Source organism: Zonotrichia albicollis, chromosome 9, assembly GCF_047830755.1.
Source record: "Zonotrichia albicollis isolate bZonAlb1 chromosome 9, bZonAlb1.hap1, whole genome shotgun sequence".
NCBI lineage: Eukaryota > Metazoa > Chordata > Aves > Passeriformes > Passerellidae > Zonotrichia > Zonotrichia albicollis.
Genome location: NC_133827.1, coordinates 15,271,575 through 15,292,320, shown reverse-complemented (window position 1 = coordinate 15,292,320; position 20,746 = coordinate 15,271,575). Strand labels below are relative to the sequence as shown.

Genomic DNA, 20,746 nt, shown 5'->3' with positions numbered 1-20,746 from the left:
GGATCTCGGAAGCGGTGTCTGATATTGGCCGCACTTTTTTTTTTTTTGACCTGCAACTCCCGTCATGCCCCGCGGCCCCATTGAGCCTCTTTGGAGCCGGGACTACAACGCCCGTCATGCCCCGCGCTCCACAGAAGCCCGGGACCCGCCACTGCTTTGTCCATTCATTAAGTGTCCGCCAGACCCTCCAGGATCCCTCAATGCCCCCTCAGCGCCCATTCGGGAGCCCCCAAAAGCGTCCCCGGATACCCTGAGTGCTCCCGACCCCACAGATGCCCGGTACAGCCACTTCTGGGAATTCATCTCCTCTCCCCCGCCGCGGCCCCAGAGCCCCTCAGAACAGTCCTGCGCCTAAAATTCCTGCCGAGCTCCCCGCCCTAAAGAGCCCGGTTAGAGCTCCCGGAGCTCCCCGCAAGTGCTCCCGAACAGTTTATGTTTACCCGAGGATCTCAAGTCACGGCTCGGACGCAGAAGTGTCAGCCAGGACCCTTCCCGGACCCCCAAACCAAGGGCTGGAGCCACTTCCGGGACTACGGCTCCCATCATGCTCCGCGGCGCATGTCCAGTGCTGTTCCAGCCGGGACTTCATCTCCCGTCATGCCCTGCGCCTCCACTGGGAGCCATTGCAGCTGCGCCTCAAACTCCCATGATGCTCCGCGGCTCGCTTAAACTGTATTAGACTTGCGCCTTCAACTCCCATCAATCTCCACGCCGCTGAAAGCCCCATCAGAGCCCTCCAAGGGCCCGCCCGGACTCCGAAGGGCCCCAAATTCCCCTCCCTGACCTCCAAGGGTCCCCCTGGACCCCCAAGTGCTGCCCCGGACCCCGAACTGTCCCTCAGAATCCCTGAGTGCCCCTCCAAGTGCCCACCCGGCTCCCCCAAGTGTCCTCCAGACCCTAAGTTCTCTCTGAATTCCCTCCCCAGACCCAAAACTGCCACAAACGTGCCCCAGAAAGTTCTCCATGGACCCCGAAGTGGCCCCTTTTACCCCTTCTGTGAAATGAAAAAAAGATGACAAAAGGATTGAAAATAGGACTAATTACCATAAAGATAGAAAAATCAGTAGCACACTGGTTAATGAATTGATGAAGGGAATCGTGTTACTTAGAACCAATGACCAATAAATTTTTTGCTTGCAAAAAAATATGGGTTTTTTAATATAAAAATTAAAATTTGGTAATACAAATATAGAATAATACTATTATAAACAAGAAAACATAGTTATCATTTATTAATTCATTACATTTAATTTATTGGAAAAATGCATACATTTTTTATGCTTTGGGATGTCATTCTGTAGGACACAGTCCAAAGATCCCTCATCTGCCTCATGACCACAGTCAAGGACAGAGATTGAAGCGCTCCCCAAGGACTGAGACTGAGACCTTTCAAATTCTAACCCAGGGGTGCTGGCCTGACTGGAGCGGGATGTCTGCCATGGGAAGTGGGATGTTTCCCATAGGAGCCAGTCCTGAAACAACGGGCCCCGCTCACTGCTGGCACCGGTTTGTGCTGTTCAGACCTGGACTGTCTGTGCCTGTTCCCAATGGATTTATTCTCCACTGTTTCCTCCATGTGCCGTCCTGCTCCCTCCCGGAGGTAGATTATAAAAGAGCCCTGAGTTAACCAAAGGCTTTGAGACTCTCCCCGATGTGACCAGATGGATCTATTGGCTGGACCACGAGGATTTCATCTCCCTGTTGGTAGCAATTCCCCCAACCCAACCCTCCTTTCTCTCTCTCTCTGTCCTTTATCGCCTTTCTAATCCTTCTGTTACATTTGCTATGGGCATGCAATAAAAGGTGCATTTGTTTTGATTGAAAGTCCCCTGCTGTGTGTCTTTAGGTATTGGAAAATAATGATAAATAAAGTACACATAGTTCATAGGATAAAACGTAGACACCAGCCCCGGGATGGAGAGTGTGCCTCTGTCTGACCTGCTGAAAAGATCTCGGCAGGCCAGGGAAAAAATGTTACAGATAAGAAAAAATAAACAACCTTGGAAACCAGAGCCAAAGAATTCAGACTCCTTCTTGGAAACATCAGGCTGGGAAAAAACGATTCTTGGGGTCATCCCCGACTGCAGGGAACCCAAGTGTCATGGTTTGGGCTTGGCACAGAGCCAGGCTCCCATGAAAACACTCTCTCTGGGGTCTGCTGTGAGATGTGACTAGGAATAAGCAAAACAGGCTCCAGCTTAAACATAAAGAACACTTTATTACTTAAACTACAGGAAAATAGGAAAAAAACTATAAGGAAAAGAAAAAAAAATTGAAAACCTTACAAAAACCACTTTCTTCTTCCCCACTACCAGAATTTCTCAATCTGATACATTCTCTCAAATCGCTAACTGCTTAGCTTGGCACCACCTTTTAGTATACTCAAACTTCAGTCTATGAAGAGGAGAGGAGTCTTTCTTGTTCCATAGGCTTCTTCTGGAAACACGCTGAAACCTCGTGTGCTTCCATGTCACTCGGCACCGCCCGGAAAAAGTCCTTTTGCCGCTTGTGACATCTTCTTTCTATGCTCAGTGCTCTCACCACTGTGCATGGACTAGAGCTGCTTCTAGGGCTATCTTTTAAGGATGCCTTGTCTCACTCCAAAAAGGCACAGTCTCTGCTTTGGAACATCTGTCCCCCTCATATTTTTCCAAACCCCTGGGGCCGAGGGGTCCCCACGATGAACCCTCCTGGTTCTGAGGCACTGCCTCCCCCTAAGTGCAGTCTCTGTGTCACAGGAACACACTGAGTCCATGGCCACAAGAAAAGTCCAGCCAAAAGGCCACTCCAATCATCTCTCCCCACTCAGTCATCTCCACATTCTTTGGGCCAGGTCCTTGTCTCATCTCATCTCCTATCTCCCTTCTTATTCAGCTCCGAGGATGATCAGCATTTTTGCAAGGCCCCAGTCATGAAAGAAAGGGGTTAAAACTTCTAGTCTCTGTCTGTCCCAGGACGCCGGTACTCCCACACACGCTGCTGCTGCTGCGGCCGGCCGGCACTTCCCCCCTTTCTCCTCCTGGGCCGGCTGCTATCACATTCAGACACCGGCTCTCCCCCTCTCTCCCTCCTGGGGGGGGGATGGCTGCCCAATGTCTCTTGGGGCTGCTCCTCCACCCTTCCATCCTCGAGGGCTTTCTCACCCCCCATCTCTGTCCAGGCCCCGGCCTACCGCATGGCTCTCCCTCCCCCGCCCAGCAGCAGTGGCTGGACAGGGGAGGGAGATCCGACCTCTGTCCCTCGAAGTCCCAAGAGAGCCTCCCAGGGCCGAAGCTCTGCTTTTAACCCCTGTGTATTCTCGGAGGTGTGTCCAGACCCCACTGGCCACTCCAGGTGCCAATATCAAACTCTAAGCATCCATTGGTTTGACCACAGCCCCCCAGAATTCCCACTTCTTCCTGGTCAAACCACCACACAGAGTTGTGAAGGCCTTAAGGCCTTCAGGGCTTCAAAATTTCCCTGCTCTGTTTGGAGAACAACTTACAAATGACCTACAGTCCCGGGAAGCTCCACAAGAAGAAGGAAGGCTATTACAGTACATGGATAATCTCTTGATATCCACTCAGACAAGGGAAGCATGTGTGGCCTGGACCGTGAGCCTTTTGAATTTCCTACGGCTCCAAGGATACAGAGTATCAAAGAAAAAAAAAGGCAGAGGCAGTGAAACAGAAAATAATCTACGTGGGGTATGAGGTCAGTGCTGGGCAAAGGACTCTGTGGTCACTAATCTTGTGAACCCAGCTCCTTTTCTCAGTGGCATCAAGGAGAAGCAGCACACCACGATTGCCTGGAGACCATTGAAGCTACTTACTCCAGATGCCCAGACTTGAAGGACACTCCTTTGGATGGTGCAGAGACCTGGTTCACTGATGGGAGTAGCCACGTTGCCAGTGGAAAGCGACGTGCTGGATATGCAGTCACTACCTGCAGAGAGGTAACAGAATCTGCACCCTTACCAACAGGCACCTCTGCACAGAAGACCAAAATAATTGCACTGATTCTTTTTCCTTTTGCCTTAGAAATGGCAGGAGGAAAGAGAATAAAATCTATACAGACCCATGGTATGCATTTGGAGTTGTGCATGCACATGGAGCACCTGGAGAGAGGGGGGACTGCTGACCTCACAAGGAAAGAACATCAAACATGCACAAGAGATGATCGGGATAGTCGAGCTGCTGGAAGCAGTTCAGCTGCCCGAAAAGGCAGCAATTACGCATATTAAGGCACACCAGAGAGTGAGCTCGGAATTGGAAGAAGGAAATGAGCTGGCGGATAGAGAGGCAAAGAAAGTAGCAAGAGGTGAGGTAACTATTGAAGGAGCTCTGATTCCAGGTGGACAAATTTCCCTTGAAGGTAAGCCAGAATACAATAAGAAAGCTAGAAAACTAATCAAAGATCAAAAAGGGACACACAACCAAGAAGGGCGGGCTACCATTGAAGGGAAGCTGGTAATCCCTTCCCATTTCTTGTAGTCACTACTAAGGGAGGAGCACCAGAAAACACACTGGGGAATGGATGCCCTGCACACCTACTTGATTGAAAGAATCGTTGCCAGGAATTTTTATGCCGCTATTACTCAAGTGACAGTGTGATCTTTGCCTCCAGACTAACCCCAAAAATACCCCCAGACCAAAATCTGGCTAGACTGGGAGGGGCCATGGGCCTAGACAGCAGTGGCAAATTGACTTATCCATCAGAAGGCAGAAGCTGTTGTCCCTTCCTGGAATGATTTTTGCTCGGAAGTGATTTTCTGCCTTACAAAACCACCATCCACTATTGACTTTCACAGGACAATGACATTCTTACAGAGATACTGTCAAGTTGACTTGTGTGCTTCTGGCTGCTTTTCTTGCTCTCTGGATGAAAACGTCAGCCCAGCGTCTGATGGCCAATGCTGCGGGTGCTGCCCGTCTGCTGTGGCCAGCAGCTCGTGCCCAAACACAAGTGGGTGCCTTCTGGGCAAGGGGATGGACTGGCACAAGCAGCCATTTTCCCTGGTGAACCTGGGAGGCACCTGGGCAGAAGATTGGGATGACCCTGGCATGAGAGAACATGTGGTGTGTCTCTGATGGTGCTGCCAGCACTGTGAAGGAAGAGCCAAGACAAGCACTGGAAGCAGACACATCCTGCCAATTTCTGCTTGTTAGAGTCTGTCCGAATTTTCCCTCGTCTGCCTCATGATCGTCATTGGGGGACCACTGAAGAGAAGACCCCCCTGTCTGAAATCTCTGGCTCCAAGGGAGAAAGTCATGTGCCTGAGACCTGAGAGCACAGTGCTAAGCCATTGTTCTCACAGGTGTTGTTTGCTGTGTGGTGCACTGAGCCCGATGAGAAGAAGAAGGGGCACCGTGCCCTTTGTGCAACAACAGCCTTGGGAGCTGTCCCACCTCTCGGCCTGGCTGGACTTCTCCTGAGTTTCAGGTGGTCCCCCCACAGAAGACCCTCACCTGTTTTACAACCACCGGGACAGACAGACTGAGATGGAAGGAGCCTCTCCACCAAGGACTGAGACATGGAACCCCCATGTGAAAAGGCCCCTCTGCTCCTTCCAAGGACTGGGACTGAAACCCCCAGCCCGGGGCAGGTGTGTGGGGGAGGCAAGCTGACCAAAGCGAGATGTTTGCCTGCAGGTTGTGACCGCTGGACCAAGAAGACAATGGCTCTCGCTTACTGCTGAGAGTATGGACTATCTGTTACAACTATTCCTTATTGTATCTGTATCCCCCCCTCGCAATTTCCAATAGAGTTATCATAATAAAAACCTCTGAGTTAGCGAGAGACTTCGAGATCTCCCCGACGCAACAGGCGGATCCATGACTGGACTGGACCAAAGGACTTCGTCTCTGCGTTTGGCAGCTCTATCCCCTCTCTCTATCTCTCTCTCTCTCTTTTGTTTCTCTCTTCCCCCATCTTTTTCTCTCCCTTAATCCCTCTATCGCATTTTGCTGTGCTCATTCAATAAAGGTGCATTTGCTTCGATTATCATTGCAAACCCCCTTGTACCATGTCGGTTTTTGTGCACCCTGAGATCAAATCCACGAACCATCACGAAACCCATGGCGACGGATCGTGACAGCCCCAGAGGACCCCTCCTCAAATTCCCCCCCATAGCCCCCCCAGCACCCCCAGACCGCGCTAAAACCCCCTCAAGTTCCCCCCTGACCCTCCCCATATCCCCCCCAAACCTGCTCAAAACCCCTCCCTATATTCCCCTCACGACCCCTCCAGGACCCCTCACCTGTCCCTGCGCCTCCTCAGCAGCTGCCAGAGTCCCCCGTCCTTTCCCAGCGCCTCCCCCGCTCTCTCCAGCGCCTCCCGCAGGACCCGCCCGAGCCCGGGGCGGCTCCCGGGGGTCCCTGAGGGGGTCCCGAGGGGCGGAGGGGGAGGGAGCGCCCGCTCCATGCCCGGCCCCGGGGTCAGGAGGCGCTGCTTCAGGCTCGGCTCTGATTGGCTGGAGCGGCGCAGGGAGTGCGGGAGTTGCAGGGGGGAGACGCCCGGTGATTGGTTGGTTTCGTGGATGGCACGGTGACTGACATGGGGGGGCGGGGCGGTGCATGGTGTTTGGCTGCATGGGGCAAAGAAGGCAGGAGTTGCCGAGGGGAGACGCACGGTGATTGGTTGGTTCAGCTCAAGAGAGCCGGGAGTAGCTGTGGGGTGCGTGCAGTGATTGGTTGGTTCGCCGCGTGAGAGCCGTGCGGTGACTGGATGGATCAGGCGCACGGGGAGGCCGGTGTTCCTGAGGGGAGACCCACGGTGATTGGTTGGTTTGGGGCGGGGCGCGCTGCTATTGGCTGGGAAAAGTCCGGGTCTTTTAAGGGACATTCCTGGTTCTTTGGAGAAAAACTTAGATTTTTAAGGAAAAATTTCCGATTTTTGCAGGAGAAACATTCCCGGATTTTTTGACCCCACATGACCCCAAATAACCTAAATAACCCCCAAATACTCGAAATAAACCCCAAAGAACCCCCAAAAAATCCCAAATACCTGAAAATGCCCCAAATAACCCCAAGAAAATCCAAATAACCCCCAAAAAACGAACAAAGAAAACCAAATTAAACCCAAAAACCCCCGAATGATTTCAAGTACACCGAGAAAAATCCCATATACACCAACATAACTCCCAAGAACCCCAAATAATTCCAAATAGCCCAAGTAAACCCAAAAACTTCCAAATAAACACAAATAATTCCAAATAACACCAAATAAACAGAAATAAACCAAGTAAAACCCAAGAGAAACCCTAAAGAGTCCATAAATAACCACAAACAAAGCCTAAATAAACCCAAAGAAACCCCAAGAAATACCAGTTCTTTTGGTCCCCACCCTAAAACAGATCGCGACCAATCAGAACACGCGGCACTGATGACGATCCATTTGCTGGGCACAAATTCAGAGCATTGGCCCCGCTCAGCGATTCTCAGCCAATCAGCGCCCTGCCCGACTCTGACTCATCAGTTGCCAGCCACAGAACAAGGCCTCTCACTGCGGTAAATAATCACAGACCGCGCGGGGTAATTTCCAGCCAATCAGAGCGTGTCTCGCTGATGACTCATCAGTTGCCAGGAGCGGAATTTGGGGAGGGGGGGAAGGTGACCCTGGGGATGGGCTGGGGACCCCAAATTAATCCAAAATGGGGTCGGGACCCTAAAACGGACCAGGAGGGGCCTGGAGCCCCCAAAACCAAACACGGGGGAGGGGATTGGGGGAACGATCGGAAAGGAGAGAGCAGGGAAAAGAGGGGGGGTGGGACCCCAAAACTGAGCTGGGAGCGGAATGGGACCTCCAAATTGAGGTGGGAGGGGAATGGGACCCCCAAATAAAGCTTGGAGGGGTATGGGATCCCAAAACTGAGCTGGGAGGGGGAGTGGACACTCCAAATTTACCTGGGAGGGGGATGGGACCCCCAAATCAGATGAAGCCAATTTTGTTCCTGGAATAGGTGAAGCAGTTTATGGTTACACAAAAAGTCGATGAAGAGGCAACAAGCTGATGTAAGGGGAGAGAGGACCTTCGAGCAAAGGTTGTTATGGCCACCAAGACCCCCCAGTTATTTTCGGGGACATCCCTTAATTATTCTGGTTTTATTACATCAGTCTGTTGCATATTCATAGACCCTCATGCATATCCAAAAACTAATCTACATATTTCCGGAACTATTTTACATGGCCCGACCTTGGGGGTGTCTCCCCATTTCAGGAGCCTCCACTGGAATGGAAAATATATACCCCCTCCCATTGATAAATAATAATAATAATAAGAATAATAAGAATAATAATTTGAAATTAAGGGGCTCTCAGGAAAAGATATGGGCGTAGAGAGAACAGTTCTTTATTAGGAAAAATTAAAAATACAAATGCAGTAGTAAAAACAAAAAAACAACAATGACAGTGTGAGAATACTCCGGGAATCCAGTGAAAAAGGCTGATCCTCTTGGAATCCAGTGTGAAATGGGCTGATCCCCGGAGAACCCAGTAGAAAAAGAGCTGATCCTTTGGGAATTCAGTGGAAAAGCGCTGATCCTCTGTGAATCCAGTGGGAAAAGCTTGATCCTCTAGGAATCCAGTAGAGAATGAGGCTGATCCTTTGTAATCCAGTGGAAAAAGGGCTGATCCTTTGGGAATCCATTTCTTATCCCCCAAAGACAGGGCAAAGGCAGAGCCGTGGAGTTTTTATAGGGTATCCCAAGGGTGGAGTTGGGGTTGGGGTCAGGGGAGGAGTTCTTAGCAACACAAGAAGGGTGAGATCAAATTCCTGCCTCTTAGCAACAGCAGCACTCCGCACAGAACGTGTCCCCAAATACTAAATTCCCTCTAAAACAACTCAGCAATTATGGAACTTCAGATCTATCTATTTGATCAATTTCCTTCATTTAATCCAGTTTTGGGTGTTTTTAAAGGATGAAGGTGAAGCAGAGGCCAAACCAAAAGGCGAAGCAGCCAGGTGTGTTCCCAACATGGATCACAGGGAATGTCAGTCACCAGGGCTGTGCCCAAAGTGCCTCCTCCAGTGGGGGATGGAGCTGGAGCAGCGCACGAAGCTCTGCCCGCACTCGGGGCACTCACAGGGCTTCCCTTAGTGGTGCCTCCGTTGGTGTTGGGTCAAGGCAGAGCTCTGTGAGAAGCTCTTCCCACACTGGGGACACTCGTAGAGCCTCTCCCCAGTGTGAATGCGCCGGTGGGTGACGAGGTGGGAGTTGCACTTGAATCCCTTCCCGCAGTCAGGGCAACGGAAGGGCCTCTCTTCTGTGTGAATACGATGGTACAGGAGGAGATTGGAGCTGGCCTGAAACCTCTTCCTGCATTTATCACACTCGTAGGACCTCTCCCCAGTGTGGATGCGCCGGTGTCTGATGAGGTGGGAGTTGTACTTGAATCCCTTCCCGCAGTAGGGGCATTGGAAGGGCCTCTCCTCTCTGTGACTCTGATAGTGCTGGAGGAGATTGGAGCTGGTCTTAAACCCCTTCCCATACTTGGAACACTCGTAGGGCCTCTCCCCAGTGTGGGTCCTCTGGTGCACAATCAGGCTGGAGCTCTGGCTGAAGCTCTTCCTACACTCCCCACACTCGTAGGGCTTCTCCCCAGTGTGGATCCTCTGGTGCCTGATCAGGTTGGAGCTCTGGCTGAAGCTCTTCCCACACTCCCCACACTCGTAGGGCTTCTCCCCAGTGTGGATCCTCTGGTGCACAATCAGGTCGCCTTTCTGCCTGAAGCTCTTCCCACACTCCTCGCACGTATGGGGCTTCTCCCCACCATGGAGCTGCTCATGGAGCACCAGCTCCGAGCTCTGGCTCCGTCTCTGGCCGCCTTCCTGACCCAGGCTGGCTCTTTCCTCCTCAGATCCCCGCCAGCTGCGTTTGCAGCCCCTCCTCGTGCGGCATCTCCGGGGCTTTTCCTCCCCATTGGCTTCCTGCACCGTGGAGCCGCTCAAAACGGCCTCTTCCACCAGGTTCTGCCGCGGGCATTTGTCCTCCCTGCTCTCCATGCTCAGCTCCTGCTCTGGGGGAGGAAGGACAAGGACAGGATGGGATTTGCCTCCGTGCCACAGGCAAGGGCAAGGAGATCCCCCAGGGCTGAGCTGCAGCCAGGGCCGTGCTGGGCTGGGAGATGGAGCAGCACAGAGGGGAAAGGGGCACTGACTTCCTCCTCACCTGCCTCAGTGTCCCGGGCCATCTTCCTCTTCCTCGCAGCCTCCCTGGGGCTGGCAATGGGCAATCCTGGTTTGGGGAAAACAAGGGATGAGAGCGTTTGTAGGAGTGTCGGGGGGTAGAACGGTCGGGACGGACGGAGACGAGAGAGCTCTGCAGCCAGGGCGTGGAACTTGCGGTTTATTGCAAAGGGCCTGGGTGCAGGGCCCTGCTGGGAGCTGCCAGGCACAGCTCGGAGCAGGCCCGAGAGAAGAGAGGGGTAGAGAGGATGAGAGGGTAACAGAATAAGAGGAGAAGAGCGTAAGAGAGTAAGGTTCCTGTTACAATACTAAATCTTCTTCTGTGTTGAATTTTCTATTTCTCACTAACCAATCTAGTACAAGATACAAATACTATAGCATTTACATACAGCCTGTAAAAATCATTACATCACAATACTATGTTACATTTTAAACTCTAAAAACTCCTCTTTGGACCCCTTTTATTGAGCTAGTGGGGTCCGCACTGACCCTTGGATCTGTCTGCGAGCAGAGGGAATTGTTTCATCAAAAGGGGATTACCTTCAGTTGGGCCACACCATTGTTTTCCAGTTGATCACTAACTGAGGTATCTCAGATATTGCTTTCATTTCAATCTTCCTTATACTTTTTATGTTCACAAAATCTTTTGCCAGACAATCGTATTTATAAGGCTTTCCTTCTTCCCCAACACACATTGAATTTGAAGGTCGCTCTGCCCAAGTCCATCTCTACAAGTCACCGGCCATCAGTGCTCCACAAAAACCTCCCAAACACCCAGATTCAGCCCTGAAAAAGCCTCCCAGGAGTTCCCCATCCCTGGTTCCTCCCCTCTGGTGTTCGGGGGTTCCCCCTGTCCCAGCTGCTGGGGTCACGCTTGGATTGGGGGTCCCCCTTCTCCTCGGTGCCCACCTTGCCCAGGCTGCTGGCAGTCCCAGCAATGCCAAAAGCTCCCCCGCTTTGCTCTCCCCCTTTCGGGATGCCGGGGCTGTTTGGGCTCCCGGGCTCCCTTCTCCCCTCATTCTCTGCTTTGGGCTGTGAATGAGACGAGGGCTGGTTGTCCCAGACCTGCCAAGTGAGTGCTGGAGTCTCCCACGCTGCGTTTCCAACTTTCCTCGAGGGAAGCAGCCAGTAAAGAGACACAGCGAGTGATAAGAGGAGTGAGAGAATCCCCCGGGGTAACTGGGACTGGGTCTCAGAGAGGGGCTGGACCCCTCGGAGCAAGGGAGCAGAGGAGTTTCCGAGCCAAATCCACTAGGAAACGGGACAAAAGGGGCTCCTAAAAATTCTGCTGGTTTGAGGGATAAGAGAGCCCAAGAGCATCCAGAATTAAAACCTGCTGGGTTGAGGAATTAAAATTCCAAGAGCATCCACGGTTGAGCAAAATTCTGCCGGATTGAGGATATGCTCAAGAGCATCTGGGATTGGACAGCACAGCTGGCTTGAGGGATATCCAAGAGCACCAGGACTGGCCAGAAACACCTAAACTTGTAATAGGTGATGTGAAAGTGTAGTATATGGTACAGATAATTAATGCTATTAATGTATAAAATATTGTAAAAGCCACATTATGTCTTTTGACCATCCTGGCCATGAGCAGTGTCTTATTCATATACATCCAGTTCCTGGAGTTGGTTGAGATAAACATCGGGGTTTTTAATGAAAGAATAGAAGCTTCCAGGGCGATAATCGCTGGCTTCCCCGGGTCACCAGGTCCAGCCAAGAGTGATTAACGCCTCGACATTACAGCTACCACAATGATCCACAGCCCCACTCTGATGCATGTGAATGCTGACTTCCCCGGAGTCTACTGACAACATCAGACACCGGGACTGAGTCTTTGTCCACCTCTGCACAGGTAAAGCCAAGGTTATGCATGGGAAGAGACACAAAGAACATTCGGTCATCTCTGCCTCGAGCAGAATAAACTGTAAAAGAACTCGCTGCGTCAGGAAGCATTTGTGAACAGGGGGAGACTCTGACATTCGCAGGTCAGACCCGTGTCCACCCAGCACCGAACCCGGGCTCGATGCTCACCCTTGGCTGTGGTAGTGTGGATGACCGAACTTCAGTCTCACAGATAAATTAATAAATCTTTGCTAAATTTTCCTATAAGTTTGGCTCTCGATTTGATCATTTATAACAAAAGGTACCTTATTGTTGTCTTGTTGTGTGTGAGAGTGAGTCACACACAATCAGCCTCAGCTTCCCAGGCGGGTGGGAAGGGGGGCTGTGGAAAGAGGAGTGTGTGACCCACAAATAAGCCATTGTTCTCCTGGCGTGTGAGGGCTGTGGCATAAGGTACAGGTGACCTGCAAACGGGCCATTGTCCCCAGGGCGTGTGAGGGGGCCGTGGCTAAAGAGTGTGAGTGACACACAAATCAGCCTCACAGGGGAACGGGACCGGAGGCAGCAGAGTCAGGGCCCTCCCAGGAGGCCCGGAGATACTGAGACCCAGAGGCCACCCCAAGGCGAGGGGGGGCCACAGGGACCCACGATTCTCTGTCAACAGGGATCCACTCTGTGTCCTGAGGGCGGGAAAGAAACAGAAACAGAGGCAGAAGATGAATAGATAAGATCTTGAAAAATGAGACAGAAAACCAGTAAGGTGGATACAGGGGACAAAAAAGAAAAAAAATTAGTCCTTTGGGAGTTATGTTAGCTAACAGAGATACACCTCCTGACAAAAGCAGAAAATACAGGGTATGTAGTAATGGACGGGAAAAAGATGCAAACTATGGAAAAAGGGAAATTAACCTGAAACTAGTAAGCTCAAACTTGTGAATTATATACTTTAAAAAGAACACTAGAATATTTAACACAAAATAAAGGAACTATGTATACTGATTCAAGGTATGCCTTTAGAGTAGTACATACCTGTAAAAAATTTGGAAAGGAAAAAGATTACTTAATTCAAGAAGAAAAGGACTAGTACATGAGGAACTTATTTTAGAGGCATTACAATCACCTAAAAGAGATAGCTATAGTACATATTATGGAACTCCAAAAGGGAAAGACCCCAGAAAGAGGAAGAAATAATTTGGCAAATCACAAAGCTAAGGATGCAGCAGAAAATGGAGCTGAATGAGTTATGTTAATATTAACAGTAAACAAGGAAAACATGGAAATTCCAAAGTTCAGGGAAGCTGAAAAAAAAGAATTAAACAAGACAGGAAATGAACAAGATAAATCAGGGAAATGGAAACTTCTTGATGGAAGACAATTACTTAATAAAATGTGCTTCTAGGCAAGTATTAGAAGACAGGCATCAGAAAACCCACTGGGGTACTCAAGCATTGTGTGATCATTTTTTAAGGAACTATGGGTGCACTGGCATTTTTGGATTTAGGATGTATCCGTAATTTGCCAAAGGATAAATAAAAAGGTGATGCGAAAAACAACATTAGGAGGTCCTGAGTTAGCTCATCGACCATTTCAAAGTATCAAAGCAGAAGTTTGGATTTGCTAGGCTCTGGATTTATTTGTTAAAAAAACCCATTTAATGTAGAAGAAAGAGAATATGCCATATGTTAGACAGGAGATTTTAGGAGAATAAAAATCCTTGAAGTATCAGAATGCCCCGAGAAAAAACAAGAAAAGAAAAAGGGAAAATGAAAGAGAAGGGAACAAGAGGAAAATTCAGAAAGAGAGTGGGATCCTCTGCAGCTCTTTCCCCCTCCGTTCGCGGCCGAGGCGCCTGTCCCGGTCCCGGCTCGCTGCCCGCCTCAGCTGCGCCTGCCCCGCTTTCCATCCCAGGTGCGGCCTCACTGCCCAGGGCAGCTCCACCTGCCCCGGCGCTGTCGCTCAATTTGTGTGCCCTGCTCCCACTGCCTGGCCCGCGGCCGCTCTGCCGCCCATGCTGGGCAAGATGGGGGTTGCTCTGTCCTGCCGCCTGCTCCGAGGTCACCGCACCCACCGCACCCAGGGGGGGTCCCAGCCATCCCATCCCCGGCTGCCCTGCCCGTGCCACCTGCGCTGGGCACCGCCGCTGCTGCCGGGCTCTCCCACCTGCCTTTGCTCTGCCGGGAGCTGCCGGATCAGCCGCCATCAGCCATGTGGGGGCTGCCCACGCTCCGCCTCGGGCTCCACGGGAAGATCCCCCTCTGCCGATTCCGGCTGCAGACCCTGCCCACACTCCTACCGAGCCTCGGCGGGATATCCTCCCCTGACCCCGCCCTGCTCTGAGTTACATCCCCGTGGTAACCTCAGCTCCGGCTGTTCAGGGAAACTCTCTCTCTCTCTACAGGAATCACCTTATCAAAACACTAGGAGCTCAGTTAAAAGATAGCCCTCTCCAAATTCATTCCCAAAACACGGGAGAAAGGCTATAGAAGGTAAAAAAGTGAAAGAGTTAGATGAAGGGATTGCTTTATTTCCGTTCAGAGAGGTTCCCATGGGAGGGATGCGCTGCCCCGCCCCGCGGGAGCCACCAGCGCCCCTGCCGGCCGTGCCCGGAACTGCACCCAAGGGGAAAGCGCCGCAGCCCAAAGGCCGGGACTGGCTCCGGGCTCTCTTTGCTGTCAGTGCCGCAGCTGTTGCTGTTTCTTTGCTTTATTATACACACTAGTAAAGAACTGGTATTCCTATTCCCATATCTTTGCCTGAGAGCCCCTTCATTTCACTAGTCTAAAATTTAAGAGGGAGGGGGTTTGCATTCTCCATTCCAAGAGAGTCTTTTTCTGCCTTCCCTGGCAGACACCTCTCTTGTAAAGCAAGACAAGCACCCACAGGCACTGAGGGGGCTGCAGGAGGGGCACAAGAAGGCCCTGCAGCACTTGGGCACAAAGGCACAGCAGGTGAGTGCAAGAAGGGAGCAGCAAAAGGCCAAGCTGAAGGCAAAGGCCAGGGCACAGTTCCTACAGCCCCTGAGGGATCAACCCCAGCGCCCAAGGGGGCCCCAGCACCCAGGGCACGGCTCGGCCACAAGCACCTGGCAGAGGCATTGCCCTCCTCGGCAGGGGAGAGCCCACCCAAACAGCCCCTGGCAAGGAACCAGGGCTCCAGCTGCAGGGCACAAGGACACTGCAAGCACAGACAGCAGCACCCTCAGCACCAGCAAGTCCACCCCTTGATGGACATGGATTGGCAGGGCTGTCACAGCTCCCATCACACCAGGGACCCTCCACACTGGAGCCCTGGAGAACATTCAGGGTGGGTCTGCATTGAGAGGAGGCATTTTCTGATGGACACAGGGGCCTCTCAGTGCACTCTGAATCTTAGACGTAAAGGGGAAAGTAGTAAAGGAATATTTTAATTTTTAAGGGAATGAGTGGGAAAGATGAGCAGGTATGATTTGTTCAACCACTATTAGAAGATGTGGGGGTTAGGTTTGAATTAAATGAATTGTTTTTTCTTCCTCCTGTGATTGTAATTAAACAGGAAGGAATTTGAGAGCTGGATATTAATACTCTAAAAGGGATACAGAGGCTAGTTCTATTCTACCTTTGTGCCAAAATCTGACAAGGCCCATGCTGAAGTGAACCCCAAAGTGTGGGCAGCCCCAGGGAAAGAGGGAAAATTAGATATGGAAGTTCTACAAATTACTTTAAAGCAACCAGGACAAGAAATACCCTGTTCCAAGACAGGGAAGGAAAGGCTCACAGCCTGGTATTGAGTCCCTGTTAAAGGCAGGGCTTTTTGAGCCAAGGATGTCTCCCTACAACACTCCTATCCTGCCAGTCAACAAACTGGATGGATACACAGCAGGAGGAAACACAGAATTTTCAAGTGTTAAAATGAAGATTAACTGAGGCGGCTGGCCTGGGCCTTCCAGACAGGGTAAAAGAAGCTGAATTATAAGTGGACGTTAAACAGGTTCTTGCCAAAGGAATTCTGGTGCTGAAATGCTTAACCCAGGGGCCACAGAGTGGCCTCATTGTCTGCAGAACTGTGCAGACACAGCTTTCATGGGAGGTGAGGCCTGAAAACTGATGACAGCAGGAGGATCTCCTAAATTTCAAGTCTGGCATCAAGGTAAATCTTTGACTACCAAAAGAGCCTCTACATGGATGAGCAGGGCTCAGTTATTACAGTATGAAACTTGTTCAGTGGCACAGGAGGATTCAGAACTGAGGACAGGGCAAGGGTTTAACCCAGCCTCCTGTTTGAACAGCCTGGAGAGGGGCTGGCAAGGAACCCAGGACTGCACTCAGGGACAGAGCTCCAGACCCAGGCTGGGACAGACTGATGGGACATTCCCTGGTCTGAGGGAGGAAATGTGTTCGTGGATGGCTCTGCAGGGGCAGCAGAAGGGAAAAGAGCTACAAGACAGGCTGTTATTAAGGAAGGGGAATCAGACACAGCGCAGGTCACCGCCCCATGCTCAGCTCAACCCACGCAGCTGTGGGTGCTTGTGAGAGCCTGGCACTGAAATGCCCTGAGCAGGAAGGCTTCTATATGTTCTGCTGAAACCATGGCACCTAACAGGGGGGCAAAAGCAATTCTCACTGCTTCAGCAACCACTGGAGCAGATATCAAGGCATATTCTCCCACAGCAAGCTGGGCTGGCACACAGCCTGCCCTGGCACTTTGCTGCTGCCAACACCCAGCCAGGACATCGGCTCCTGCCCAAGGAGTGCAAAGCAGCACCACTGGTGGCCAAGGGGCCCATGCCAAGTGTCCCTGAGGCCAGAAACAGCCGCCAGCACAGCTCAACACGGGGGGACCCCTCAGCCTGGCCTCAAGGGTTCTGAAGCCCCGGAGATTTGCACTTCCCGCCCGCAGCAGGAGGATGGGAGGCCGCCCCTGAGCCTGCCCTGAAGTCAACGCAGCAGCAGCCAGGGCTCCACAGCGGGCCAAGCCCCTGCGCCTGCCCACAGATCCTCGGCTGGAATCCTCTGCAATCCTGGCCACCCTCCTCTGCCATCTCCAGCCACTGGGGCCAAGCCTTGCTGCCACTGCTGCAGCTTCAGCGCTGCCTGGGCCTGCACTGCCACAGCTGCTGGGGAACACCAGGGCACAATTCCACTCTGGGGCTCACTGACACCCACATTCTGGGCTGCCTGCCATTGCACTGCTGCAAAATGTACCGATTTCGGTTCTTTTAAACCTTATTTCTCTACTCAGGCTTGGTTTTCTTTGCCTTAGGGAAATTATTTTAAAGGTTTTTTTCAAGGGGTGTTACACCACTCAATGGAGATGAGTTTAACACCTGAACAGACTGGGAACAGCACAAAAGATACCCACAGAGATAATGACCAGCAACAAAACATCAACATTGCCCAGCAGCAGGAAGGGAAGCTTCATTCCAGGCAGCCTGCAGAAGAGCTTTAGAAATGCAAATGAACACTGCTGGGCAAAGTGTGGACAATGCACCTGGGTCTCTTGCCTGGGGCAGGAATTGGGCTGATTTCCTCTGCCCCTCACCCCAAGCTCTGCCTGCTGGCACTGATGGAATTTGCACAGCTGGAGGCAGAGCCCAGGGGGAGGATATCTGACCCTGCAACAGAAACAGGTGAAGCTGCAAAGGGAAAGAGCAAATGGACAACGTTGGGAAAACTTCACTTTAAATAAATGGGGGGGGGAATCATCCCTCTGCCCACTCCAACATGTGTTGTCACTGTCTGTGTTATACAGGGTATATTAGAGCAGAGATGTTCTTGCTGCCACAAGCTCAGGGAAATCAGTTGGGAATCCAAGGATTTCATGATTCAATTAGAGAAAAGTGGTAAATTGATGAAGTCTTGGCTGAATGGAGCCCCCAAAAGGGGTAAAAGATGAACGGCCAGCAGAACAAATCCTACAACACCATGGACCAGCCCCTGGGAACTCGAATCAATTCATACCAGGAGCCACAGAACCCATTTCTCATTTCAATGGCATCATTAGATTACAAGCTGCCTTTGCAATAATAACCAATCAGACAGCTCCAGCTCCTGACCTTCCTGCCGACCGATCCACTGAAATGAGGAACACAACACTTCACCATGGGATGGGATCAGATCATCTGTTATCAGAAGGAGTAGGAGTTTGTGGAAAATTAAATGACTCAAACTGCTGTTGGCAAATAGATCACAAAGGAAAAGTGATGAAACAGATAACAAAGGAAAGAAGAAAGCAGCTCATCTACCAGTCCAAACGTGGAAAGAATGGGAATGGGACACGGTTTTGTGGCTCCCTGGCAGACTATGTGTTAAACGAATGCTGTTTCTCCTCTGATGTGCTGCAGCAACAACATCTTTTTACCATGCTCTACACCTTGAGAGTGCAGCTCATTCAGCAGCTGAGCGAGGGGATGCGAATGGCAGCCAGGCCTCCTGATCCAGAAACGGCTACAGAAGGACTGGGAATGAGGGCACTGAGAATAATCCCAAACCAAAGAAGACTCAGTAAGGAAAAAAGAAAAAAAAAAATTCACTGAGCGAATCTTCCCGGAGATTGGGTCAGGGAGTCGTAGATAAGGAAGGGAGAAACCATCAGTTTCAAAAACTCTTACTAATTAACACGGACCGCTACTCAGACAAAGTCCCACTAAATTCCTGAACTTCGACAAGAATAAAAACTTAACAGAGCCGTGAATATCGGCTGTTTTACAGAAGTGGGGATGCACAATAACGAGGACGTGCAGTTGGCCGATCGGGAGGTCTGAACCTTCCAAGTACCTCAGCCAGTGGGCAAAGGGAGAGGGAGACACAGCCGGGAAAATGAGGATAAAAAGGAGGCTGCGAACTACAACAATGGCAGAGAGCGCACGGCAAATGCCCCACGGCCTCTCCCTCTGCTCAGCAATAAAGTCACTTTTACAGGACTCCTCTGGGCACAGAAACCTCCGGCAACGGAAATTTCCTGCACAGCCCCGAGCACGGGGCAGCCCCCTCTGTCCCAGCCACAGCAACCGGGCCGAGCCAGCGCTGCTCCGGCAGCAGCTCCTGCCGAGGCAGCGGCCGCAAGGAGACCGCGGGCAGCCGCTCCCGCAGCGCCCTCACGCCAGCGGCAACACGGGCCGGACGCGGCACAACGAACCCGCCCGAGCCCCCTGCCGTCCCCGAGGCCCGCAGCCAGCCCCGAGCCCCCGCACAACCCAGCGCGGCTCCCACCTGCGCTGCGGCCGCCTCCGAGCTCCACCGCCGCCTCACCGCGCTCCGGCCGCTGCCGCCACTTGCGGGACCGCACACACGCTCCGAGAACGGCGCCACTGCCCAGCCACGGCTGCCCTCAGCCCGCCACCGGGGCCCTGATCCGCCCCGCTCCCACCAATCAGCGCGCCACAACCACGACTGACGGCATCATCGCCCAATCCCAGCCAGGGGCGGGCTCTGCACACAGCACAGCCCCGCCCCGTGCTCTCAGGCTCCCCCCCCCGGGCTGCGTGAGGGCAGAGCCGGAGCTGAGGAACAGCCCTGGAACGGGCCTGGGATCGAGTGGGATTGAGCTGAAAACACAAACAAACTTCTCCGCAGCTCCCGGCACGGCTTTCCCAGCACTGCGGCTCCGGTGGCTCCGGCTCAGCGGGAAGCCCTGGAGCCTCATTTCTCCTGCCCCTAATTAGGAGCATCAGTGCATCGTTTTGATTTCCCCCAAAAAGGGAAAACGGCCCCAAACCCCTGTGGATGAGTGGGGGGTGGGAGAGATTTCTGACAGAAAACACCAAAAACTCAGAGCAGGATAATGAGAAGTAAGTGAAGAGCCTTAAATGCAGCTTTCCACCATGCCTCCCTCCTTCCAGCTGCACCTCCTACCCCGGCAGTGCCGCAGTCAGGGAATGGGGCCGGGCTCAGTTCATGCCCCGGGGCTTCTCCCTCTGCTCAGGGACAGGAGTCGTTCCCCTGCTGCACCCTGGGCTCTCTCCCACCAGAGACTTCTCCAGGAACTTCTCTGCATCCTCGTGGATCTACAGGGGGATCTCTGGAGCACCGTGGATCTCTGCATCTGTCACTGCCGTTTTTGGTGGAGCCAGGAATAAGCTGAGCTCTGCCTGAAGCTCTTCTCACGTTCCCCACACCCTTCCCAGCACAGGGAGGGTTTTACCTCCTCACAGCTCCCCAGGCTGGGTTTGCAGCCCCTCCTCGTGTGGGATCTTGGGGACTTTTCCTCCCCGTTGGATTCCTGTGCTGTGGAGCCGTTCCAAATGGCCTCTTCCACGAGGTTCTGTCACCGGGATTTATTCTCCCTGGTCTCTGTCTGCAGCTCAGTGCCTGGGGGAGGAAGGACAAGGAGAGGGAGAGACAGGGAGAAGGGCAAAGGAAAAGGCAGGAGGAGAGGAAGGAACAAGGGAGAAGGAGATGGGAAAGGAACGTGGATGGATGAAGGACAGAATGAGGAGAAGAAGGAGGGTGGACAAGGAGAAGATGGGATTTGCCTCCATAGCAGAGGGAAGGGGAAGGAGATCCCCCAGTCCATCCCTGGCAGGATGGCGTTGGCAGTGAGGCTGTCCTGCAGCGATGCTGGGCTGGGAGATGGAGCAGCAGAGAGGGGAAAGGGGCAGTGATTCCTCCTGCCCTGCCTAACTGTCCCAGCCTGGAGTGTCCTGGAGCTGCCGAGGCCCTTGGAGCGTCCGGCACTCCGGAGCCCGAAGCTCACGGCTGCTTTATAAAGCTGACAAAGTCGGCAGGATGGGTCTGGGTATGATCTGCAGCAAACTGGGTTT

The 20,746-nt window shown here is 52.3% G+C and overlaps 1 protein-coding gene across 1 annotated transcript; it reads right to left on the bottom strand.

The window, feature by feature from the left end:
- Positions 1 to 9,072: 9,072 nt before the first annotated feature.
- LOC141730045 (uncharacterized) lies at positions 9,073 to 19,386 on the bottom strand. Its single transcript, XM_074546682.1, has 4 exons — positions 19,382 to 19,386; positions 19,197 to 19,294; positions 10,148 to 10,213; positions 9,073 to 9,995 (listed from the first exon to the last, which is right to left on the bottom strand). Exons 1-4 carry the CDS (start codon positions 19,384 to 19,386, stop codon positions 9,073 to 9,075), a joined length of 1,092 nt encoding a protein of 363 aa, XP_074402783.1.
- Between the last annotated feature and the right edge of the window lie 1,360 nt (positions 19,387 to 20,746).

Excerpts from the sequence above, each read along its gene's own strand:
- LOC141730045 (XM_074546682.1), bottom strand. Across the intron at positions 10,214-19,196 it reads CGGAGGCGGCCGCAGCGCAG|GATTGCCCATTGCCAGCCCC; the intron begins GTGGGAGCCGCG and ends TCCCCAAACCAG. Across the intron at positions 9,996-10,147 it reads GGCCCGGGACACTGAGGCAG|AGCAGGAGCTGAGCATGGAG; the intron begins GTGAGGAGGAAG and ends TTCCTCCCCCAG.